The 25198-nt window shown below is 58.4% G+C and overlaps 1 protein-coding gene across 3 annotated transcripts; it reads right to left on the reverse strand.

Annotated features, from left to right (window-relative positions):
• Positions 1-865: 865 nt before the first annotated feature.
• RAB3IL1 (RAB3A interacting protein like 1) lies at positions 866-25198 on the reverse strand (the record flags this gene model as incomplete). 3 transcript variants are annotated; one of them, XM_080692867.1, is made up of 11 exons in its annotated part: positions 866-948; positions 1497-1563; positions 5053-5152; positions 7065-7177; positions 7266-7394; positions 8659-8805; positions 9637-9855; positions 10502-10579; positions 10674-10769; positions 11797-12043; positions 25047-25198. In XM_080692867.1, the coding sequence occupies 11 exons, from the start codon at positions 25196-25198 to the stop codon at positions 866-868; spliced, it is 1431 nt and encodes a 476-aa protein (XP_080548993.1). The 3 variants fall into 3 exon arrangements, with proteins under 3 accessions (XP_080548993.1, XP_080548994.1, XP_080548995.1); XM_080692868.1 differs by lacking the exon at positions 8659-8805; XM_080692869.1 differs by lacking the exons at positions 8659-8805; positions 9637-9855.

The following is a 25198-nucleotide window of genomic DNA, read 5'->3' on the forward strand; positions in this document are numbered from 1 at the left end:
GTGACAGGGGTCAGGGAGGGCCCAGGCCCTGCCCGCCTCATCCGGCCCCATGCGCAGGGACTCCTGCTGAGTGGCCACCCACAGCTCAAAACAGTCTGTCTGGGGCTCACTTTGGAGAAAAATCCCCCAGCTCCCCAGCAGTTTGGAGAGCAGGGCCTCTGGGAGCCTGGGGCTGAGAAGGGACATTAGGTGACAGGGGACCTTTGTCAAGAGAGAGAAGGGAGGGCCTGACTCATCTTAAAAATGCTTTGAGGGCAGTTCTCCACCATGTACAGGCCGGAGGGCGGGGAGAGAGTTGGGGGGGGGGGCTGCCAGCCCTTCCTCGCCTGGCTGCTATTCCAAGGGCCATTGGGGTAGCCCCAGCTGATGCAGAGGCCACCTGGCACAGGGGAGGGACGGCCACAAGGGGGTGCTGGCGGCTCTAGGACTGGGGGAGGCTACCCTGGGGACCTGGCCACCCCAAGATAGCCCCTTTTAGAAGATGTGGTAGCAATAATACACCTGCAGGCAGCAGCTCCCAGGACCATAGAGGAGGTGCTGGCTGCCCAGCGGCCCCTTCCAAGGGCTAAGCCCCTGAGTATGGCTCCAAGCTCTTTGATCTTTGGTGCTTTCTCGAAATTCTCCTGGTGGTTGCAGAACCAGAGCGGAGAATAGAAGGGTCGTCTCGAGCAGTCCAGGCCTGTCCGTCCCTGTGTCTGTCCCGGGATGGATGTTTGGTGCAGGCTCACTGCTGTCTCCATGGCCTGGCTGTCTGTCCGTCCTTTCAGCTTCTGGCTCAAGACTGGCTCCAGGACGCTGCCTTCCTGTCTGTCCTGGGGCAGGTGTCGGCTCCAGCCCAGAGCCCCTTCCGGGCCCGGGCCATGCCCTAGGCCTCCTGAGGGAAGAAGCCAAGCTTGGCCAGCGACATCTCCTTCCGCAGCCTCATGACCTCCCAGAACATTGGCTCCACTGTAGACAGAGAGTGGGCTAGCTCAGGGTCACCCCAGGAGGCCTGTGGTCCCCAGGAACTGCACTTGATAAGCTACAGATGGGGCAGTGAGCGGGGCCGCAGGTCTGTGCCGCGCCTTAGGAGGCAGCCCTGCAGGACAAGCACTGTCCTGGACACCGGGGAAGCTACAAAGCAGACACATAGGATCAGGGAAGAGATTCTCAGGGGGAACCCACAGTCCAAGACTTTGAATGCCAGGCCAGTAACAGGATGTCTGTGCCTGAAGGCTCAGGGGCCAAGAGCGGTTTCTGGGCAGCAGGCCCTGGGTGTATGGGAGGGATCCGGCTTGCTGTCCTGTAGGGCAGGACCCAGCAGGCTCCTGAGCTCATCTCTCAGCAGAACTCAACACTGAAGAGGATCTTGAGCTCTTTACTAACCCACAACCTTCCCCTTCTGTGGCTTCCTGCTGGAGGAGCCCCAGAGTCCTGTCTCTGTCTCGGGGCAGGGAGACCTAGGACACCCCCCTCTCAGGGGCGCTATCCCGCACTGGCCACCAGGGGGCGCTCACCATCCTGCCGCACCAGGCCTTGTTGGATGTAGCGTATGTAGGTGAAGAAGTTGCACACGGCCGTAATCTGTGGACAGAGGAGGGCAGGGTGTGCGCTGCCAGCCAGCCCCCGTGCCCAGGGCTCTCCCCCAAGCCAGTGTGGATCTGAGACCACAGCAGGAAGCCCCAGGTCTCCGGCAGTGGTCCCAGACTGGCACTAGGCATTAAAGTTTTCATTCACAGCAGCAAGACCACCAGTGCAGTGCCACTTCTAACAGTAACAGTTGCAGGTGTCTCTTAATGGGGCCCGTGTAGCAGACGAGGCAGGGATGCTTATCATTCCCACTTGACACGGTGGGGAACCGGAGGCCCCAAGAACAAAGCCACAAAAGCAGACAGCCTGCCCTAGGTTCTATGCTCGCCCCGGGCGGGCTGCTCTCTCCGGGTGCTGAGACAGGTGCTACGCTAGGAAAGGCCAGCTGCTCACCTGGGCTTCCCAGGTACTGGGCAGGTACCAGGTACTGGGGGTGGAACCCAGAAAATAGGGTCTCACTAAGTTGCTGAGAGCCTCACTAAGCAGCTGAGGCTGGCTTTGAACCCGCGCGATCCTCCTGTCTCAGCCTCCCAAGCGCGGGGATTACAAGCGTGCGCCACCACGACCGGCAGGAGCCTAAGGGCTGGTGATGTAAGCCCATACAGAGGGGCCACTGCTGTGGGACTTCTGTCCTGGGGAGGGCGCTCTGGGTGCCCTGTCCAGGGGCCATCCCCAAGGCTGGTCCCTCTCCCAGCTGCTAAGAGTCAATTCCCTTCTGCATCCCATATCCCTGCAGACCTAATGACTGACGGGCATGGTGGGTGAGTGAGGCCAGCGCCCTGGTCTGGGCGGAAGCAGCTCTGCACTCTGGGGCCCCTGTGGATCTGGCCGGAGCATCCTGGCTTGGCCCCCCCCCCCCCCCCCCCCCGTCCATCCTGATTCTGCTTCACTCGCTTTCCTAGGGGCTCCTGAAATCCCCATCCCCGGCTTTGCCTCCAGGAGTCCCGTGGAGGGGAGGCCGGGAGGGGGCTAGAATGTGTGGGACACGCCGGGCGTGGTGGCGCACACTTGTAATCCCAGCACGTGGGAGGCTGAGACAGGAGGATCGCTGTTCGCAGACAGCCTCAGCTACTGAGTGAGGCCCTCCGCGAATTAGTGAGACCCTGTTTCCAAATAAAGAATAAAAAAATAGGGGTGTAACTCGGAGGTTGAATGCCCCTGGGTTCCATCCTCAGACCCGGAAAAAAAAAAAAAAAAAAAAAAAGAATGTGTGGGACACCCCCCCCCCCGCTGGGGAATGGAGGGCTCCCACTAGGCCCTCAGACTTGCTAGGATACCAAAGGGGGTGCAGGAATGAGGGGGTGCGGGAGATAGGAAGTGTCCATCACTCTAGGCCACCATGTTTATCGTAATTTGCTATGTGGCAGTAGCAAAGTGATACGCCTGGCAAAGGCAGGGAGGTGGGAGACGGCAATGGACCAGCTAGATGTGGCGGAGCGTGGTGCCCCGAGGTGAGGTGGCTGTGGCGGGGCCGGAGCAGCTCTAGTGCGGGGTATGCAGGGGGCAGAGGGTACTGCCCGAGGCTCCTGAGCAGGGATGGGGGACCTGTCTCCCCAGGGCTGTGCCCCTCCTGGTCAACACCCTGTGCCCTGGTCTCCCAGGGTGGAGACCACCTAAAACACCAGCCCCTCCTCACATCCCCTCCGACCATCAGCTCTGCCCAGCAGAGCTGGTTCCCCAGGCCAGGAGACCCCAAAGGGCCAAAATTGGCTAGGCATGGCGGGCTAGCGTAGGTCCTTCTGCTGAGCCCTGGTTGGGCTTGGAAAGGGGCGAAGGGGACCTGTGGCCACCGAATAAGATTCTGGGCACCGATGATCCATGGGCCAACTCAGAGCGAGAAGCTCCAGGCTGAGGCCATGTGGCCCGGGGCACAGCCCTCTGCAAAGGCTCCGACTCCCTGCTGGTACATCAGCACTGGTGAAACACAGGAAGAACTAGGAGTGCGTGGCGACCCACGGGGGGGCCCCGCAGACACGCGGGCCCCCACAGACACGGTCTCCCACGGGGGAGGAGACCCATGCCTCTGGCGCTCCCAACCACATCCGCTTCTGTTCCTCTCAATCCTCTGCCCAGTCAAGAATGGGGCCATGGGCTGGAACCCCCGTTTCTCAATCCCAGCTCGTGCTGGGAGTTTGGTAGCGTCCTCGTCTGACCACTGCCTGAGCTGTGGCCGCACCTGAGAACCTTCCCAAGTGCCTCAGGCCAGAGCCTGGGCGTCGGAGCATCGGGCTTTCATTTGCAGTCTAGTGACTCTCTTGATTGGGTTTCCAATCAAAGGACAGAGGTGTGGATGGCAAATCATGGTTACCCTCCTCACGTAACACCATGCACTAGCCGACTGGATAGACAGACAGACAGACAGACCCTCCTGATGGCTGCCCAGCTGTGAGAGGACACATGGCAAGGACTGGGGGCAGCTTCTAGAAGCTGAGAGTCCCTGGCTAATAGGAGCCTAAGTCTTTTTTTTTTTTTTTTTGGTGGTACTGGGGGTGGAACCCAGAGGCTTTCTACCTCCGGGCTATACTCCCAGACTTTTTTTTTTTTCTTTTGGAAACAGGGTCTCACTAAGTTGCTGAGATCCTCACTAAGCAGCTGAGGCTGGCTTTGAACCCGTGCAATCCTCCTGTCTCAGCCTCCCAAGCGCAGGGATTACAAGCGTGCGTCACCACGCCTGGCAGGAGCCTAAGTCTTACAACCGTACAGAGCTGAATTCTTTTTTTTTTTTTTTTTTTTTTTTGTGGTACTGGGGTTCTTGGAAGCCCTTCTACCTCCGGGCTACACTCCCAGACCTATTTTTACATTTTTATTTGGAAGCAGGGTCTCCTAAGCCAGCGCGCGTGGCTGGCTTCGAACCTGCGCGATCCTCCTGTCTCCGCCTCCCAAGCACGGGGATTACAAGCGTGCGCCACCACGCCCGGCTACAGAGCTGAATTCTGCCAGCAGCTACATGAGCTTAGAAAAGGATCCTGAACTCACAAAGGAACGTATTCCAGCAGGATCCTGCCAAACAATACACGTACTCCTGGCCCAGGAGAACGGGGAAGGGGGAAGTGTGCATCAGTTTAAACCATGATGTCTGCCGGGCGTGGTGGCATACGCTTGTCATGCCAGTACTTGGGAGGCTGAGACAGGAGGATGGCAGGTTCGAGGCCAGCCTCAGCAAATAGTGAGACTTCCATCAACCTAGCGAGACCTTGTTTCAAAATAAAAATAAAATGGGACTGGGGATGCAGCTCAGAGGCAGACTGCCCCTGGGTTCAATCTCCAGTACCACACACACAAAACATGATGTTTATGGTGATTTGTGACACAGAAATAGCAAAGGTTTGGCTGTGGCCCAGGTCACTTTCCGCACCCCTCCGAGCCTGGACCCTGCTCTGTAGACTGAGGTATAGTGCAGAATGTTCTCCCAGGCCTGGGGCCCAGAGTCCCAGCCCAGATGGCCTCTAAGGACCCAAGCAGCACTCGTGACGGATGACTCACCCTGGCCCGGGAGGATGGCGAGATGTAGTAAAGGCTTTCCGAGTCCCCGAGTCGGATGCGATGGCGGCAGGTGCGGGCCAGCCCGCTCAGGGCACAGGTTCTAGGGGGAGAGGAGGCCACCGGGGCTGATGGGACTCGCCCGCCCAGTTCAGGCAGGGAGGGCGAAGCAGCCAGCAGGATGTACCAAGGCGGGCCTGGCCTCCCCTTCCTGCCCAGCTTCTAAAGGAGCCCAGGAGGTAGGGCGTGGTGGCGCATGCTTGTAATCCCAGCATTTGGGAGGCTGAGACTGGAGGATCGCGGTTCGCGGACAGCCTCAGCTAGTTAGTGAGGCCCTCTGCAACTCAGTGAGACCCGGTTTCAAAATAAAGAATAAAAAAACAGGGCAGGGGATATAGCTCAGAATGCCCCTGGGTTCCATCCCCAGACCCCAAAAATAAAATAAAATAAAAAATAAAATAAATGGTCTTAAATGTTGAGCCGAGCGTGGTGGCGCACGCTTGTAATCCCCGCGCTTGGGAGGCTGAGACAGGAGGATCACATAGGTCCGAAGCCAGCCTCGGCTACTTAGTGAGGTTCTCAGCAACTTAGTGAGACCCTGTTTCCAAATAAAATATAAAATAGGTCAGGGAGTATAGCCCGGAGGTAGAAAGCCTCTGGGTTCCACCCCCAGTACCACCCAAAAAAATAAAAAATAAAAAATAAATAAAATAAAGGAGCCCAGGGCCAGGCCTATCTCCTTTGTCCCTGGGAAAGGCCTATGTTTTCCCCTAGTGATCCCCTAGTCCCTATAGATACTGGAAATTGAACCCAGGGATGCTCTACCACTGAGCTACATCCCCAGCCCTTTTTATTTTTTATTTTGTGAACAGGTCTTGCTAAGTTGCCCAGACTAGACTGTGATCCTCCTGTCTCATCCAACCAAGTGCTAGGATTACAGGCATGGGCCGCCATGCCGAGCTAGGGACAGCCTTAAAACCAAGCTGGACCCCGCCCCGAGGCCCTGGCCTCGGTCCACCCGGGGAAGCTGGCTTAGCCAACCTCGTACCAGGTCGTACGAAAGCCTCAGCCACTGCAGGCTCTAAGGACCTCACTGGGGACCTCAGACCTAGTCGCCCCCTCCCCAGTTAAGCAGGAGGTGGGTTCTGGCTGCCTCCCCTTCCCCACACCAGCATGCTCAGCTGGCTCTTCATCTAGCCCTGCTACCCCACCGAGTCTACCACCCATCCCAGGGTATCCCCAGTGCCTAGGAAATCTTTACGGAGAATCCCAAGTAAAAGCAGGTTGAAACAGCTCCTCGACTGCAGGACTTCAGGGTCCTTGTTGCCTCCTGATTCACTCTGATGCTAAATGGACCAGACAGCTCTCTTTCCAAGGAGCATTCGCTGATGGCTTAGGGAACACCAGCCGGGTGGGCCGATGCCCAAACCCGTGGAGGCTCTTTATACCCCTCAGCCGAACCTCCCACCCACCCACTGCTCTGCCCCTGACCCAGGTGTTTCCACAACACCCCAGTTCCTCCTGCCTGCACTCTTCTGGTCCCTCTTTTGAAAGACCCTTCTCTACTTGGCTAACTCCTACCCATCCTTCAAAACCTCGGTTGCCAAGGGGAGACAGATGCTCCCGGGTCCCTATGCCTCGCTCCTCTGGGGAGGACCAGATGCACTGGGCTGTTTATTGACAGGAGTCACTGGTGGTCGCTGTGTGTCCCCAGGGGCCAAAACCCACTGTGAGAGAGGGGGACAGGGAGAAGGAGCGGGCGGCAGGCCAACCAGGCTCCCCTGGAGAGCCAGGGGGCTCACAAATTCCTGCCAAAGACGCTCCTTGCGCCGAGTAGGGGTACCCACTGTCCAGTCCAATGAGGTCAAGTGTTCCAGGCCAGGCCATGCACCCCGGGGCACCCCTGGGCCCCCACAGGCCTGGGACTCAGCCTTTTTGGTCACCCGCTGGCTCGGCCCTGGGCCTGGTGATGGACATCTTGGGGCGGGCAGGGAGGGCCGAGAGCACAGACTTACTTGGCGCTGCGGCACTGCGCCTCGGCTACCTTCCCTGCGGGCGGCGTCTGTGAGACCACGGGCTCGATGGTGAGTGTATTGTCCTCCACGGCGGCCCGGACCAGCGCCGAGAGCTGCGGCAGAGTGGGGCAGCAGGCGAGCTGTGCGGGGCCGGCAGCCGAGGGCCGACGGGCTGCCCCCGCCCCGCGCCGCCCTCCTCACCTCCTGCATGGTGAAGTCCAGGCAGGGGCTCACGTCCTCTCGGTACACTCTGTCCAGGAAGGGGCTGGTCTTGTCTAGGGTGGGCGATGCCCTCCAGGCCTGGAACTCTGCGAACAGAGTGGTGTCCACCTAGGGGAGGGGGTGCCGGGCGGGGCGGTCAGGGCCCAGGAGAGGTAAAGCCAGGGAGACAGGGGCAGGTCCAGCGGGCCACGCAGCCTGTCTCCAGTAGCCGTGCTAGGGGGCCAAGTCTGGGGAAAGTCCTTTTGCACCAAAAAAATTTAGAACTCAAAGATTTGGCCGGGCGTGGTGGCGCATGCTTGTAATCCCCGCGCTTGGGAGGCAGAGACAGGAGGATCGTGCAGGTTCGAAGCCAGCCGCGTGCGCTGGCTTAGGAGACCGTTTCCAAATAAAAATGTAAAAATAGGTCTGGGAGTGTAGCCCGGAGGTAGAAGGGCTTCCAGGAACCCCAGTACCACCAAAAAAAAAAAAAAAAAAAAAAAAAAAAAAAAAAACTCAAAGTTTTGTGTGATTTTGTTTTTTGTTTTTGCGGTACTAGGGAATGGAACCCAGGGGCATTTTACCTCCAAGCTACACCCCCAGCCCTATTTATTATTATGATTTATTCATTTCTTGTGTGTGGTACTGGAGATGGAACCCAGAGGCATTATATCTCCGAGCTACACTTTCAGCCCTATTTTTTATTTTATTTTTAAATACCTAAGGGTATTCTACCTCTGAGCTACACCCTCAGCCCGTGTGTGTGTGTGTGTGTGTGTGTGTGTGTGTGTGTGTGTTACTGGGGAATAGAACCCAGGGGCTTTCTACCTCCGAGCTGAACCCCCAGCCCTATTTTTTATTCTTTATTTTGAAACTGGGTCTCACTGAGTTGCAAAGGGCCTCACTAAGTAGCTCAGGCTGCCCGAGAACTGTGATCAGCCTCCTGAATGCTGGGATTACAAGCATACGCCGCCTCACCCGGCTCTACTTTTTATTCTTTGTTTTGAAACCGGGTCTCACTGAGTTGCAAAGAGCCTCCCTAAGTAGCCGAGGCTGTCCTCGAACCGCGATCCCCCTGTCTCAGCCTCCCAAATGCTGAGATTACAAGCGTGCGTCACCACGCCCAGTTTCCAGGTGTGGTTTTAAGTTTCCTGGTGCTACAAGATTCTAGACATCAGTCCGGAGCCTCGCTGATGACCCTCACCACCTCCTGTAGGAGGAAACCAAGACCCAGCTGGCTGGAGCCCACAGGTCCTCGCAGGTCCCACCCACACTCGTGGAAGGGAGGCACAGAGAGCCGTCCAGTTACAGATGCCTGCTGGCCTGCCCCGGGGCCGCATGCAGAGTGAGCGAAGCCAGGAGGGGGCAGGGGGGCAGCCCCCTCTGGAGCCATTACCTGCCAGGAAAAGGAGAGAGAGGTAGTGGAGCTGGGGGCCGCGGACGGCTCCCCGGGCGGGAGCTGCCAGGCCGGCTCGTAGGTGAGGTGGATGGCCTTGCTGGGGAGCACGCAGAGGAGCAGAGAGAGCAGAGGGGGGAGCCCGGGCTGGGCCGGTGGGCCAGAGAGAGACAGACAGACGGACGGATGGACGGACAGACAGGTGGACAGAGACAGGAGGAAGGAAGAGATGTCAGTGTCCTGTTGGCACCCCAGAGCTCAGAAGTGGGCCGGGGGGCTTTGCTTGCCCGTCCTTCCCGGAAGCTCCGGAGACAGGAATGGAGGTTGGGACGGAGCCGGGGCGGGGCAGACGTGAGCAGTCGGGAGCCGGACCCCACTGCATCTCTCTGTGGCGTTCACTGGCTGCGGCCCCAAGCTGGCTCTTGACATCCAGTGTGCTGTGCGGCCCGGAACAGCCCATCTGCCATGTGAGGAAGCTTAGGGCCAACGGGTGGCCTCACTTGCCCAAGGACCGAGTATCGGCCCAGCCTGGACCAAGCACCCAGGTGCCCGGCTGAGGCAGGAGAGAGACACCTCTCTGACGCTACACGCGTCCTGGAACCAGAGCAAGAGGCACCAAGAACCCTCGGATATGGAAAATATCACAAAGCAGTCCTGGCCTCAAGGCTGTGGCCACACAGTGTCCAGGGCCCCAGCCCAGCCTCCTCAGGATAATGGGGGGGGGTGTGTTTCCACAAAGGCCCTCAGAGATCCTCAGGGCCAAAGCGGCCCCAGGCCCAGAGACCACCACCCAGCGCCTCATGTTGGCAGCAGGGCTCACCAGCCAGGACCGTGCACCTGGAGGCTGAAGGCCAGATGCCTCATATCCTGAGAGGAGAGAGACAGAGCCTGCCCGCGCTCACGGCCCAGAGGACTTGGGGGCCCAGAGAGGGGCGAGGCAGGCTCCGGGCCCTACGCGAGGACTGGCCTGGTCCTCACCTCTTTGCCCTCCTTGTCTGGGGCGAGGGTGTGCCCCGCAGCGGGGCACATAACTGGGCAGAGGGCGCTGCTGGTACTCTTGTGACGTGAGTGGCCCTTGCGGGGACCAGTCTTGGAGGGGCTCAGCAGCTGCGGGTGGAGTTCACGGTTGGGAGAGGCCGGCGTGGACGTGATGACCAGTGTCTTCAAAGCTGTCACCTCCGCCTGTAGCATGTCGATCTGGCCGGGATGGGACAGCCATCAGCCCCAACTCGGGGCCACGGCCACCCTAGCCACCACCACCTATCAGCTCAGAATAGCCCGTCCCCACCTGCAACTAGCACCTGACCCACCCAGTCCTGGGGACAGTTTCTAAGGTGGAACCAAGACACCACATGGAACAGACAGAGTAAATGAGGCTGAGGGAGGTGACGTGGTGGCCTTGGGCCACGTAGTGCGCCAAACCTGGCTGGGAGCATCTTCTGGAAGCGTCCTGAGCATCTTGAGACCCCCCCAGAGCAAGGAACAGCCCTGACTTTGCATTTTACTGATGAATAAACAGATTCGAAGAGAAGCAGCTACCCGCCTGGGTTCCACAGTCAGCCTGAGGTTTCTGCTTTATATAGCAGGGTGAGAAGAAATTATAATAACCACAGGGTCCTCCAGTCCCTGGAAGGCTCCAGAAAAGTCTCAGTGGTGCAGCTGAAACACTGGTGGGGCTCAGGAGCCTGGGCCGTGGGATCGCAGACACCCCTGCCTCCCCGTCCTGGGTTCCCTGCTTCCTGAAGCCTGATGGCCTGCAAGGGCCTGGTTGGACATCCCGAGCCAGCGCTCCTGGGTGGATGGGAGCCCAGGGCTGGCCTGGGCAGAGGACAACCGGCCTCACCTTGCCCCGGGCCTCCTTCAGCTGCTTTTCAGACGCTGCCTGCTTCATGTTGGCTTCCCGAACCATCTTGTGGGCTTCCTGAAAGAGGGCCGCCTCCGCGTGAGTGGCCAGGAGCCCCCGGCTGCCAGGGCCACCCACTCCCCAGCTGCCCCAGCCCGCCCGCATGCCATACCTCAAACAGGCTGGCCGTGAGCTCCTCCAGCTCCTGCTCCAGCTGCTCCCGCACCCTGCACAGCCGCTCACATTCCTCATCCTTCAGCTTCAGCTCCTGGGCACAGGCAGGCCGTCAGCCAGCTCCCCGGGAGGCCCTGGCCCGGGACGGGTCCATCTGCCTGGGCTCCACGGGCCCGGCCATCCTGTGTGGTGCTTTGGGCTCCCAGCATCCTTTCTCTGGTACCCCACGCTCTGTGACACATCTTCCAAGTAGCCCATAGTGTGAGGCTAAATGGATCCCCACCCTCCTGTCAGCCCGAGAGCCTAGAGCAGGTGTTCATATAAGTCAAGATGTGTGAGAGTCATTTAAAAGACCCAAGAGTAGCCGGGCATGATGGCGCACGCTGGTAATCCCCGCACTTGGGAGGCTGAGACAGGAGGATCGCACAGGTTCGAAGCCAGCCTCAGCTACTTGGTGAGGCTCTCGGCAGCTTAGTGAGACCCTGTTTCCAAATAAAATATAAAATAGGGCTGGGAGTATAGCCCGGAGGTAGAAAGCCTCTGGGTTCCACCCCCAGTACCACCAAAAATAAAAAAATAAAAAATAAAAGACGCAAGAGGCAGGGGTGTAGCTCAGTGGCAGAACTGTGCTTAGTGAGCACGTCCATGAGGCCTGGGTTCAATCACCAGCACAAGATAAATATTAAAAAAAAAAAAAAAAAAGCCAGGCGTGGTGGCTCACGCTTGTAATCCCCGCGCTTGGGAGGCTGAGACAGGAGGATCGCACAGGTTCGAAGCCAGCCTCAGCTACTTAGTGAGGCTCTCAGCAACTTAGTGAGACCCTGTTTCCAAATAAAATATAAAATAGGTCTGGGAGTGTAGCCCGGAGGTAGAAAGCCTCTGGGTTCCACCCCCAGTACCACCAAAAAAAAAAAAAATATAGAGAGAGCGAGAGAGAGAGAGAGAGGGCAAGCGCACACGCAGTATGGGCCCCTCCTTCGTTCTTCCCAGGTGCCCAGTACAGGCCTGGCATGCAGCTGGCCTTGGGAAGTACAAGACCCCTCTCCCTTGGCCACATCTCCAGGCTATCCCAGGCTGATCCTCCTCCCCGAAGCCACCCCTCCCTGCCCCGGGGCCCCCACCTTCTGGGCTTTGTGCAGCTCCTCCTTCAGGAACTCTGAGCCCTTCTCCCGGATCTCCATGGAGGAGCTGCGCAGGCGGGACACATCCAGCGGGGCGGCCGCCGGGCCCTCCTCACCTTGGGCCTCCTGTCCTGCAGAGCCCTCCACCAGGGCTCCTGGGGACTCCCTGTGGCCCTTGCAGGGGCCCACCGTCTTCCAGGGGACAGCCGTGCAGGGTGGCGGGAGGCCCTCGTCTGGCTGGGGTGGGCTGGAAGGCAAGCAAAGACATCAGCAGGCACAGGGAGGAGCCCTGGGACCTGAAGCGCCATGCCGGGGACCCACGCGCACCTGCTTCGGCCCCGGTCTCTCCATCTATAAAACACGGCCGCTGGAAACTACGGCCGGGGTGGTCACAGGGCAGAGGGACTGAGTATGGGCTCTCAGGGGCAAGGACTGGACTGGTGGGCAATGTATCAGTGCTGAGACTCAGTCTCTACTTTCGTACAGCGGGGATCATTCCAATGACTGCCAACCGCGAGGCCCAGAGGGGGTGCACACAAAACCGGGGGCCCCCAGGAGACACTTAAGCGGCAGCCACTATCAATCATTGCTTCTGTTACTACAAATGTGATGACACAGTTCAGGCCAATGTTAATAGTATACAGTGAATGCAAACCCTACCCCTCTGGGGGCGGACCAGAGAGGAAGCAGGAGGTCAGGGCAGGCAGGCAGATAGCCCAGGCAAGGCAGACCCATTTCCTGCCCCCCTGGGCTTTGTGGGACGCAGTCTCTGCTCCCCCCTAGCAGGCTGGAGATCTCAAAAATAATAGTCCCTTCTCTGGACCTCAGGACCCTCTGCTCTCTGAGGCCCAAGGGGGAGGGGGCGTCTCCACACGGGTGGGGCCCGTGCCCTCATCCGCCCCAGCCACACTGCCCCCTTGGAAGGGATCCTGTAGAGGGAAGGGAGGGGAGGGGGAGGGCTCGGCCAGCCGTGGTCTGTGCTAAGAAGGCACCTCTGGATTCGCTTGCTCAGCAAAAGCGGGGGCTCCTGAGCCAGCAGCTTCTGAGCAGCGGTGGCTGGGGGGGATGGGCGCTGATAACAATGGGGAAGTGAGGGGGAGGAGGGCAGGCCAAGGGTGTGGCGGAGGAGGAAGTGGGGAGGCAGGTGTGAGGGCCGGGGGCACTTTGGGAAGGTCACAGGATGGAGTCGGGCCTCAGTTTCCCTCTCGGTAACACAAAGAGACCCCAACAAAGAACCCTCCCCACGGCTGTGTCCTGCTGCCCAGCCCAGCTGCCCTCTGCCTGGAGCTGGCCAGGCGTGTGGCCTGGAGGAGCCCAGGACACTTGGTGAATGAGGTGACAACAGAAATCCATGGCGTGGTCCCCAGTGAGCATGCCAGACAGGGCACGCTCCCAGTACCCTTGCCTGGGAGTCCCTAAAGCTCGAGGGGCTGCGGCAGTCCCTCCCACCTCATTTTCCCATCCAAAACCTTTTCCAGAGCTCACAGGATGGTCCTGGTGCCACAGATGAGGGGATAGAAGCTCAGAGAGAGGAACGGACTTGAGCAAGATCCGCTTTCAGCCCCGGCCGGAGCTCCCACAGAGGGCTGGGGAGCGCGCCTTGGGATTGACCCCTGGGCCTCAGGACCAAGGGCTACTGGGCCCAGGGAGGACTCAGGAGACTCTTCCTTGGCAGTAGCAAGGAAATCTGACCCAATTTCTGCCTGAACTGGCTCCTCAAACTTGCTCAGGCTTAGAAACCACCTTTCAGAAGCTGGGAGTGGTGTCCCATGCTTGTAATCGCAGCATTTGGGAGGCTGAGACAGGAGGATTGCAGTTTGAGGACAGCCTCAGCTTTTTTTTTTTTTTTGGGGGGGGGTCTGGGGATGGAACCCAGGGGCATTCTATCTCCGAGCTACACCCCCTGCCCTATTTTTTATTCTTTATTTTGAAACAGGGTCTCACTAAGTTGCGGAGGGCCAGACTAAGTAGCTGAGACTGTCCACGAACTGTGATCCTCCTGTCTCAGCCTCCCGAATGCTGGGATTACAAACGTGCGCCACCATGCCCGGCTTTAGCCTCAGCTATTTAGTGAGGCCCTTTGCAACTCAGTGAGACCCTGTTTCAAAAATAAAGAATAAGCCGGGCGTGGTGGCGCACGCTTGTAATCCCCGTGCTTGGGAGGCGGAGACAGGAGGATCCCGCAGGTTCGCTGGTTTAAGAGTCCCTGTTTCCACATAAAAAAGTATAAAATAGGTCTGGGAGTGTAGCCCGTAGGAGTGTAGCCCAGAGGTCGAAGGGCTTCCAGGAACCCCAGTACCACCAAAAACAAAACAAAACAAAACAAAAATAAAGAATAATCCGGGCGTGGCGGCGCACGCTTGTAATCCTAGCGCTTGGGAGGCTGAGACAGGAGGATCACGCAGGTTCGAAGCCAGCCTCAGCTAGTGAGGCTCTCAGCAACTTAGTAAGATCCTGCTTCCAAATAAAATATGAAATAGGTCTGAGAGTATAGCCTGAAGGTAGAAAAGCCCCTGGGTTCCAGCCCCAGTACCCCCCCCCACACACACACACATACAAATAGGGATAGCTCGGAGGTAAAATGCCCCTGGGTTCCATCCCCAGTATTGAAAACCAAAAAAAAAAAAAAAAAAAAAAGAAAAAGAAAAAGAAAAAGAAAAAAAGAAAAAGAAAAGAAACCATCTTTCTGGGAGGGAGGGCCTGGGCGGGGGGGGGGGGGCGGCTGTGTCAAGTGCACAGCCAGGCTTGCTTGGGCCAGGCTACACATGTGCCCCTGGGAATGTTCTCAAGTCCTCTCAACCTGTTTCCCCTGTAGGATGGAGGCTAAAAACCTGCAGGAGGTGCTGTAAGAATCTAGAAGTCACTTGATATGGGGCCGGGTAAATAGGGTTCAATCTGTAGCCATATTCGGTAGAGACACCCACAAATGCCTGCCCAGGCTCTGGGTCCCGCAGCTGAAACCACAGGCACTCCGAGAAGTGAGAAGTGGAACGGTGCTCCCTGGGAGGTGTAGGCCCCCACTCCATCTCTGCAACCACCCACACCTGGAGGGCTGTCCACTTAAAATGAGTAAGCCAGCAGGGATGGTGGCACACACCCGCAATCACAGTGGCATGGGAGGCTGAGGCAGGAGGATCACAAATCGGAGGCCAGCCTGGGCAATTTAGTGAGACCCTGTCTCAAAGTTAAAAACATTTAGCCGGGTGTGGTGACACAAGCTTGTAATCCTAGTACTTGGGAGGTTGAGACAGGAGGATTGCAGGTTCAGGGTCAGCTTCCCCAACTTAGAAGGCTCTCTGCAACTTAATGAGACCCTGTTTCAAAATAAAAAAATAAAATTGGGCTGGGGTTATAGGTCAGAGGTAAAATGCCCCCTTCCAAATTAAAAAGCATTTCAAATGCCGGGCGTGGTGGTGCACGCTTGCGATCCCAGCGCTTGGGAGGCTGAGACAGGAGGATCGCACAGCCTCAGCTACGTAGTGAGGCCCTCAGCCTCTTAGTGACGTAGCTTACTGGTAAATCACTCCTGCTGTCAATTACTGGTACTAAAAAAAAAAAAAAATGCGAGCCAAGGGTTGGGGGTGACCAACAGGACAACCGAGGACATGGGGTGGGCTCCCAGGTCTCAGGAGCCCAGCCAAGATCCCCCAGCCATCACCCACACCCCTGCCTACCAGCCCTTCCCACAGACAGGGTCAGCGCTTTGCCCACTGGCGTGGCCTGGCCCTCTACACCCTGAAGGCTGCTGAGGGCGTGGGCTGAGCGGAGGCCGGACAGTCCCCACATTTCCCCAGCAGGCTCTCCCTGTGGCCCGGTGGGGGAGACGGGACTCTATTTTGCAGCCAGAAGATGCAGTAGTCCAGAAGGCCGGAGTAGGGGTTTTCATGATACCTCCTCCTCCCTGAGGTGGAGAAGCCCAAAGCTCAAATCCTAATAAGAAGAAGTGCAACGGCGTCTTGCCCCCCCACCAACCAGCCTCCAGGCTGGGCGGGAGGAGGGGGGCATGGCTTGTGCTGGGAGGGGTGCTCCAATCTGCAGACTCTCTGCCCTCCCACTTCCCGAGTGGGACTCAGAGGAAGGGGGATGCGGCCCCCAGGTCAAGCAGAGCCAGAACTCCAGGCCTGTGTGTGGACAGTGGGCGCAGCAGGGAATTGGGGGGCAGCTCTTTTGCCTGACGATGTCCCTAACTCCTCCTGGGTCCCCCTTCCCTGCAGGAATAAAGAGGCCCTCCTCTGGGGGAAGGAGTCAGCTTGGCTTAGGGGAGGGAGAGTCAAGGTTAGAGGCAGATGGTGGCAGCCAGCAGCCCTCCCATCCTGAAGCTGGCTCCCAAGCCTGCAGCCCCTGCAGCTCATACAGGAAAGGCCCCCGCTGCTCACTTCCCCAGGAAACACTCGACCAGGGGGGAAATGTAGCAGTCGCCATCCTCGGCCTACCAGGCCTGCCCCGGGAGGGCCGGCGGGCCTTCTGTCCCCGAGGAGGAGGAGCAGGACTCCTGGCCCCAGCAGCCCTCAGCTGCTCAGTAACCCCGACAGATCCTGCGTGCCCCTCCGAGGGAGGGTTCCGTCTCTTCTCAGCCCAGCCTGCTTCGTGGTCTTTCTGGCCCTTGGTGCCACCCTGATATCCCTCTGAGGTCATCTCCCAGCGTTAAAGACCCTCTGTGCTAATGGACACAACGGGGCTCACAAAACAAGCAGGGGGGCCGGGCGTGGTGGCACAGCATTTGGGAGGGTGAGTCAGGAGGATCTGGGTTCGCAGACAGCCTCAGCTACTTGCAACTCAGTGAGACCTTGTTTCAAAATAAAGAATAAAAAATAGGGCTGGGGGTGTAGCTCGTAGGTAGAATGCCCCTGGGTTCCAACCCCAGTACCGCAAGCTCTGAGATGGGGGGGCAGGGCTCGGAGGACACTCTGGGACACGTGCCCTCAGCCCAGGACCACCAGGCCCAATCCCCAGGGCAGCTGCAGAAACTTGCCCAGGGCCCGGCTCAGACTCACACTCAGAGCGTCCAGTAAGGGCAACAGGGAACTGAGGTCAGAGGTCACATGACAGGTATCCAGGCCCAATGGGGTCCCAGGAAATGTTTTGCAGGGGCTCTTGGAACAGCCTACAAACCCAGCAAAGCTCAGCACAGAGAGGGCCAAGGCTTTGGGCCCAAACCCACAAGCACGTGGGTTTGTGAGCTCTTGGTCCTGTTCCGACGAGCCCACTGATCCTAGCCGGCACGGGGGTGTGGAGACACAAGATGGCACCTCGGGAGAGCACCGCAGCACTGGGGATGGAACCCAGGGCGCTCTGCCATCGGGCCACACCCCCAGCCCTATTTATCTATTTAGAGACATAGCTCACAAAGTTTCCCGGGCCGTCCTTGAACCCATGATCCTCCTGCCTCAGCCGCTAAGAGGCCGCAATCCCAGCCTGGTTTTAGTAAGGAAGCACCTGAGGTTCAGAGAGGGCTGGTGACCTGGCCGGAATGCACAGCAAGGAAGTGGCAGGACGGGAGTGGACCCAGAGTAGGGGCGCAGTGCGCCTTGTGACCTGCCACCCGGAAGAGAGGGGATGAATGGCAGTTTCAGAGAAGTCGGGCAGGATGCAGATGGGGTTTGCGGAAGTTTGGAGACTGTGCCCGAGGGGGGTGATGCCCAAGGCTACTGTGCCAGCCAGCCAGGCCCCGGGCCAGGAGGGGACACGCAGAGACCGAAGGCGCTGAGGGGGACTGCAGGAGGACACCGTGCAGGCACACAGTGCTGTGAGGGGTTAGCTAAGTTAACGGAAAGCCCAGGTAAAGGTGAATGCGGAGGTGGCGGTACCCAGGACGGGGATGAGGAACTGCCTTATTCCAGGGAAGGGGGTTTCTTTTGGGAAGTGAAGGGGTGTGGCTGGCGCATCTGGGAAGTAGCACATGCTGTGGGCAGGTGCAGGGCAAAGGGAAGGGGAGGGCAGAGGGTCCCAGAGCGGGGCGGGACTCCGGGATGGGAGAGGTGTCTGCCTCCCTTGGGTAGGACCTGGACTTGAGCCAGGATCCAAGGGTTCCAGGCTAGGAGGAGAGGAACAGGTGGGAGCACGGGGGCCTGGGCCACCCCAGTGGGGGGAGCTGGTCTAGGGCCGCGGGAGCAGCAACAGGTCCCGGCAGGAAGGCGACCCGGGACAGGGGATAGGTCAGGGCACTCAGGCAGGAGCCAGGCCAGGCCCGGAGGGGATCCAGCCTGGGATCCATCACTGGGAGCCCGACCTAGGTGGAGAGGGGTGTCTCTGACGCTCCAGCCCACACCTATCTGCCTGAGGGGGATCCCTGGCATTTATTTCAAAAACTGACCCCCTAAGACTTCAGACAGCCAGCATGGACCTGATCCTTCCAGTGTGTACAAGGCAGGTTCCCAGGGACACGGCCAAGCCCCCCTCCCCGGTGCTATTACTTCTGTATCCCCTCTCCCCACCTGTTTCCTTCCCAAGGCCTACTGAGCACAAATCTGGTGCAGATGCTGGAAGAGTCCAGGATAAAGAGGACACCAGTGAGGGTGTGACCTTGCCCCTGGCACGCAAATGTGCCAGTTAAGGATAAACAGAGCCAGGTGTGGTGACATTAGCCCGCAGTCCCAGGACGTGGGAGGCTAAGACAGGAGGATTGCAGGTTTGAGGACAGCATCAGCAACCTAGCAAGACTCTGTTTCGAAATTAAGAAAAAGGGCTGGGGGAGGAGCCGGGCGTGGTGGCACACGCTTGTAATCCCAGCATTTGGGAGGCTGAGACAGGAGGATTGTGGTTCGTGGACAGCCCCAGCTACTTAGTGAGGTTCTTTGCAACTCAGTGAGACTCTGTCTCAAAATAAATAATAAAAAATAGGACTAAGGTAACGCCAGGCGTGGTGGCGCACGCTTGTAATCCCCGCGCTTGGGAGGCGGAGACAGGAGGATCGCCTAGGTGTCTGGGATAAAAAATAGGTGTCTGGGAGTGTAGCCTGGAGGTAGAAGGGTTTCCAGAAACCCCAGTTCCACCAAAATAAATAAATAAATAAATAAAATAAAATAGGGCTAAGGTAGTTTGGAGGTGTCCCGGGGTTCTACCCCCAGTACCGCAAAAAGGGGGGGGGGCTGGGATATAGCACTATGGTTACAGTGCCCCTGGGTTCAACCCCCAGTTTAAAAAAGGTTATCTCCACCTGTTGGGGGGCAGATAGATGGCAGATCATGGGGGGCTCCCAGGAGGCAGGAGCAGTTAGGGCTGCATAACGCCTCCCCACTGGGGGAGGACTACATGCCTGACCCTGGGGCCCTCAGTTCCTGGGACTTAGGCTTCCCAAGCAGGAGCCCACAGATCCATGTCCCTTAGGACAGTAAAGGCCCAGAGACCTTTAGTGACTTGCTTAAGATTACCCAGCCAGAGCCCATGGTGCCTACAGCCCTGGAGCTCCCAGAACCTGGCCTGGGGCAAAGAAACAGCCCCCATCCCTGAGAGGCTGGGCGTTTCATCCCATCTGGGCCAGTTCAGAGCTGGGGCTGGTCCTCCTTAGGGATAGATACGATGAGTGGTCAGGTGGGGAAACTAGACCAAGAAGCTGAAATCTGTGCCCAGCACTGTTAGATGTAGGGGTCTCAAGATGCCGTTTGCACCCCATCACTCCAGAGCAAACCAGTGGAGGGGCTCCTTAAAGTATGTGTGTGGCGGGGGGGGGCACCTCAAATTCCAACTGGAGCCAGGCCCAAGGGCACGCACACAGCTGGAATCTCAGCTACTCGGGAGGCTGAATGAGGGGTCCACAAAAGTGCAGTGCTCGAGGCACCCCACAAACTCTGCCTCTCTTGGGTGCCCAGCTTCTCATTCATGCTATCTGCACTTATGAAGTCCCTACTGCATACTCTGCACCCAGCTAGGCTCAAGGGGATCCTAAGGTCCCCAGAGGAAGGGCGCCATACTGAAGATTACGTGTGTGGAGGGGTTACTTGGGCAGCCTGGCTGGCCCAGGTGGGTCCTGGGAATATCATGGCAAGCAAAGGCTTCTCTGAGGAAGACCTTGACAGTCTGTCTGTCCCTAGGAGAGCATCCATTGACTGGGCCCTGTCTGGCCCTGGCCTGGATGCGTCCAAGAAAGAACATTCTTAGGGTGAGGATCACGGTCACCCCACAGCCCCCTTATTTCACCGAGAGACCCAGAGAAGGGAGGCCAAGGGTCTCCGGATCCTCCAGCAGCTCAGCGGCTGTGTTTTACCTCAGTCCATCCAACACAAAGGGTCAGAAGGTTCCCCAGACCAGGCCGCTCCTCTGACGCACCAATCCCCGGACAAGATAGAACACATTTTCCCCCAGGTAGGATGATCCTTTAAATCCACGCAGCCTGAGGCTTCTTCCTGCCTAAGCCCAGCCTCCTTTTGCAGGGCTCAATTTCAAGGAACTTCAAGTCTCTACCCTAGGAGGCTCAGCCTCTCCACTCCCGACGGCTACCTGGGCCCCCCCTCTCGGCACCCCTGCTAGGGACGGAACCCCATTGCTCCTGGAGCATGTCAGCTCCAGCTCTACTGACTGCCCCCCCAGAGGCTGCCCTCCCTCCCCAGCTGTGGCTGGGAAGGGGCCCTGTCCCGGGACCACCACGCACCTACCCTGGCCATTTACAAGAATACAACCCCAGGACCTAGACTTTCCAGCCAGGAGGAAGAGAAAGTCTCTGTCCAACTTCAGCAAAAGACTTCAATCTCACTGCATGTACAGGGCAGGGGTCCCTCCCCCCATCAGCTTGGCCAGGAACTGGAACCACCCCCTGAGATCAATGTGTGGACAGATACGGGTCCCTGGGGCCACTAACCGGGACCCTGAGCGGTGCTGGACCCTTCGGGCTGCAGGGAGGTCCCGCCCATTCCAGCAACAGACTGCAGGACTGGCCGGAGACCTTGGAAAGACCCCACACACACAAACGCCGCTAGCTGCACCCCTTTCCCAGTGGTCCTGCTTTCCAGAAACCCACCCAGCACACAGGGCCGGCGGGGGGGGGGGTCCCCTTTACTTTAGATGCGCGCCCCAGCTTCACGTTGGCATGCACACATCACCACGCCGTCCCCCGACTCCCCGGTGCTCCTAAAGAGCTCAGAGGAGCTGGCGTGGCCATCCCACCCCCCGGGGGGGGGTCCCCAATGGCTCGCGAGGGGGTGACCCTTCATCCTCCCGGCCTGTCTTCAGCCGCAGACAGCGCTGGGGTGCCGCGCCTCTCCGGGTGGGGATGCAGACTCGGCGGGGACCCCTGTTCTCCCAACCCTAGCAGACCCCGCACGCGCAGGACCTACCCGCTCCACATCCCGGCGCCTCGGGGACCTCGGGGGACCGGGGTCCCTTCCCCGCAGCCGCCGCGTCCCCGCCCGCCGCCAACTCCGCCCCGGACGGCGGGCTGTCCCGCCGCCTGTCAGTCCGGCTGGCAGCCAGTCGTCTGTCTGGCGGCCCGGGATAGCGGCTCGCCCTGGGCGGGTCACGTGCCCAGGGGGCGGCCCCAGGACACGTGCCCGGCCCCGCCCCTCGCGCCTCCCCAGCCCGGAGCGGGACGGCCGCGCCCCACCCTGAGCTGGAGAGAGAGCGGCCGGCGCCCGCATCCCGCGGCTCCCCCAGCCCTGCACGCTCGGGCCAGCGCAGCGCCGGAATTGCCATGGGGCCCCGGGTCCCCTCCCGCCCCTCATCTGCCCTCCAGCTTTGCTTCGTATCCCTCCCTGGGCGACCTTCGGCTTGGGGGGCAGGGGGAAGGGGCGGACCCCAAAACCAGTTTGCTTTGTCCTGTTCTAAGTGTGTATCCCCAGGGACTGTCTTTGGCTCAGATCCCGCCCCCCACCCCGAGACCTCGGCTTCTGCCTCTGAACATACCCTGCCTTTGCCCCGCAACCCCCGTGCCCACCATCTCATCCCCCAACACGCACCTGTGTAGTCCCACACCGTCTGTGAAACCTTGCCCTGAGTCCCTGACCACTCACTGGTCTACCTGCCCCTCGGGCCCCCTGTCCCACCTGGGGCTCTGACTTCAGTGCGGGACAGGAGCCCCCGCCCCCAGCACATCTCCCTCCTCCAGGGATGCAGGCACTGCCTCTGGAGGCGGGCTGGGGGTGGTTTTCTTCCTTCAGGGTGCCCCTAGAACCGTGGGTGCTTCTCTTCCAGGCCCACAGACCCTGGGACCCCAGGCTTGAGTTTGGCAGGTCTTCATCTGGGGTCTCATTCATTTACTCAACCACCCCCCTTTTTTGCAGTCCTGGGGATGGAAGCCAGGAGCATTCTCCAAACTACACCCCCAGACCAATTTTACTCTTTATTTTGAAACAGGGTCTCACTAAGTTGCAGAGGTCCTTGAACTACGATCCTCCTGTCTCGGCTCCCCAAAGGCTGGGATTACAAGCCTGCGCCACCACGCCCGGCTCCTCATTTACCCCTTCTGAGCGCCATCTATGAACCACACGAACACTACTACGGACCAGAAGGAAACTGCACAAGGCTGGGCATGGTGGCAGGCGCTTGTAATCCCTGCGCTTGGGAAGCTGAGACAGCAGGATCACACGGGTTCGAAGCCAGCCTCAGCTAGCTGAGGCTCTCAGCAACTTAGCGAGACCCTGTTTCCAAATAAAATATAAAAAAGGTCTGGGAGTATAGCCTGGAGGTAGAAAGCCTCTGGGTTCCACCCCCAGTACCACAAAAACAAAGAAAAGAAGGAAACTGCACAGACACATGCCCTGCTCTCCTGGGGATCTAGTGTGGGCTTTTTTTTTTTTTTAGACAAGGTCTTGCTATGTTGCCCAAGCTGGTCTCTTAACTCCTGGTCACAGGGATGGCCCTCCTCAGCCCCCCAAGTAGCTGAGACGTCAGGCGCACATCACCATACTTGGTTTATGGACTTCAGTATGACAGGGGAAGGGGACTGGGGGGACATGCCCTCAAGGACCCCCACTTCCAGGGCCACCACTTGCATACAGCTAGTAATGGTGACTGTGCTTGAAACAGAAAAGAAACCAGGCATGGTGGCACAGGCTTGTAATCCCAGCTTTTTGGTGGCTGAGACCGGAGGATCACAGTTCACACTCAGCCTTATCTACTTAATGAGGCCCTTTGCAACTTAGCGAGACCCTGTTTCAAATGAAGAATTAAAAATAGGGCTGGGGTATCGCTCAGAGGTAGAATGCCCCTACTATAAAAAAAATTAAAAATTAAAAAGAAATAAAAAGAAAAGTGTTCTACTAGCCAGGCCTGGTGGTGAACACTTGTAACCTCAGTACCTGGGAGGCAGTGACAGGAGGATCGAAGGTTTGAGGTCAGTCATAGCAACTTAGTGAGACCCTCAGTAACTTAGTATGACTTTGTTTTAAAGTTAAAAAAAGGACTGGGGATGTAGCTCAGAGGCAAAATGCCCCTGGACTTATCCTCAGTACAAAAAAGAAAATAAACCGGGCATGGTGGCGCATGCTTGTAATCCCAGCGCTTGGGAGGCTGAGACAGGAGGATCGCACAGGTTCGAAACTAGCCTCAGCTACTTAGTGAGGCTCTCGGCAACTTAGTGAGACCCTGTTTCCAAAGAAAATATAAAATAGGGCTGGGAGTGTAGCCTGGAGGTAGAAAGCCTCTGGGTTCCACCCCACTACCACCAAATAAATAAATAGCCGCTCCTTTCTCGGGTGGGTACTGCTCACACCAGGGAGACAGAACCTGGGGAGCGGAGGCTGGGCTGGATTTCATGCCCTTAGCTGATGGCTTGTGCAGTGAACAACCTGGACTAACCTCCGGGCCATCCCCTCCTGCTCCCAGAATTATTCAGCCCAGGCTCCCTGTGTCCTTCACTCTGCAGGTGAATTGTTTCCAGGACTACAGAGCCCAGAGGACAGGGACCAGCCTTTCCTGGAGCGGTGACTTTCTGTGCATCCCAGCCCAGCTCAGGGCCTGGCCCCAAACAGATGTCAACATAGGTCGGCTGACCTGCTTCCTTCACCGGCTAATCCTCGTCTTCCTGCTCCTTGTTCTGTTCACTGATCCCCCACCCTGTGCTAGTGGGGATTGAACTCAGGGCCTCAGGCATGCTAGGCAAGGGCTGTACCATGGAGCTCCATGCCAGCCCTTCTTATTTGACTATTTGACTTTGAGATGGGGCCTAAGTTGCCTAGGCTGGCCTCGAACTAACTGTTCACTATTTATTTATTTAACTTATTTATTTATTGCAGTACTGGTTATGGAGCTACCTCCGAGCTACACCCTCAGCCCTATTTATTTAGAAACAGGGTCTAAGTAAACGGAGTTGCAAAGGGCCTCACTAAGTAGCTGAGGCTGGCCGCGAACCGCGATCCTCCTTTCTCAGCCTCCGGAATGCTGGGATTCCAAGCATGCGCCACCACGCCCGTCTGCTGCTCACTCTTCAGAGGAGGAAGAAGATGACTGACGGGAAGGACCCCCGCAGGGCCCTTGCCCTCCAAGTCTCCCTGACCCTGCGCAGGAGATAAGTTGTAGAGTAGCCCTGACCAGTGGGAGATAAGGAATGGAGGAGGTGTCAGCCCAGGCCAGGGCCCCAGAGGAAGAGGCCTCAGCTTCAGAGGCCTGGCTGCCTGGGAGGCCCTTGAGAGAGGCCTCAGGGGACAGGTGTGCAGTCCCTAAACAGCACATCTACTTACTAACCCCAAATATATCCTATCATCTATGCATCTAACTGTTACAGCCTTCTGGGCCTCGCTGCCTCCTCCCAGCATGGTGAGCCCTGCTTCCCAGCTGAAAGGGCCGGGCTCAGAGAAGGTAAGGCACCTGCCTGATGTCACACAGCCAGGGGCGAGGAGGTCACGTCTCCTGACACCGGTTTTCCAAATGGACAACCCAGAGAGAGACCAGCGTGCTACCACTGTCCGAAGTCAGGCCACGGAGGGTGACTGGTGCCTGCCAGGCGCCTGGCCCGGCAGGGAGGGGGCAGAGAAATAAAAAGTGTGTCCTCGGCCCGCCAGCCACTGCCCTCCTCCGCCTCCCTCGCTGGGTCCCCCCTGCCTTCCTCCTCCCCGGCGCGGCAGCCTTAACCACAGATCTTTGACTCAAGGCAGATGGGCAGACAGTCCAGGCCCGATTCTGGACTGGGGTCTGTCCTCAGCCCACTGTGTGACTCAGAATGAAGTCTTTCCCTCTCTGGGTATTCTTCTCTACTTCTGTACAGCCAGCAAGAGGGAAGGCTCCCCCCTGGGAGCGACCCTGCGGCAGGCTTCTGAAATCACTCACAGCTCCAGGCCCCCCAAGACTGCCCTTCCCCTCCAGGTCCCAGGTGCCTGGCTCACCTGTCTGTGCCCCAGGGCTCTTCTTCCAAATTCCTCTCAAGCGAAGGGTCCGGGCCTGAGGGGGCATAGCGGACCGTCCCTGAGCTCATGGCCAGGAACACCGGGCATGTCCCTCGGGCCGGGCACCCAGTGGGTTCCTCAGAGGCATCCAT

The sequence above is a fragment of the Muscardinus avellanarius genome (genome assembly GCF_963383645.1).
Source record: "Muscardinus avellanarius genome assembly, chromosome: 1".
NCBI classification, from domain to species: Eukaryota; Metazoa; Chordata; class Mammalia; order Rodentia; family Gliridae; genus Muscardinus; species Muscardinus avellanarius.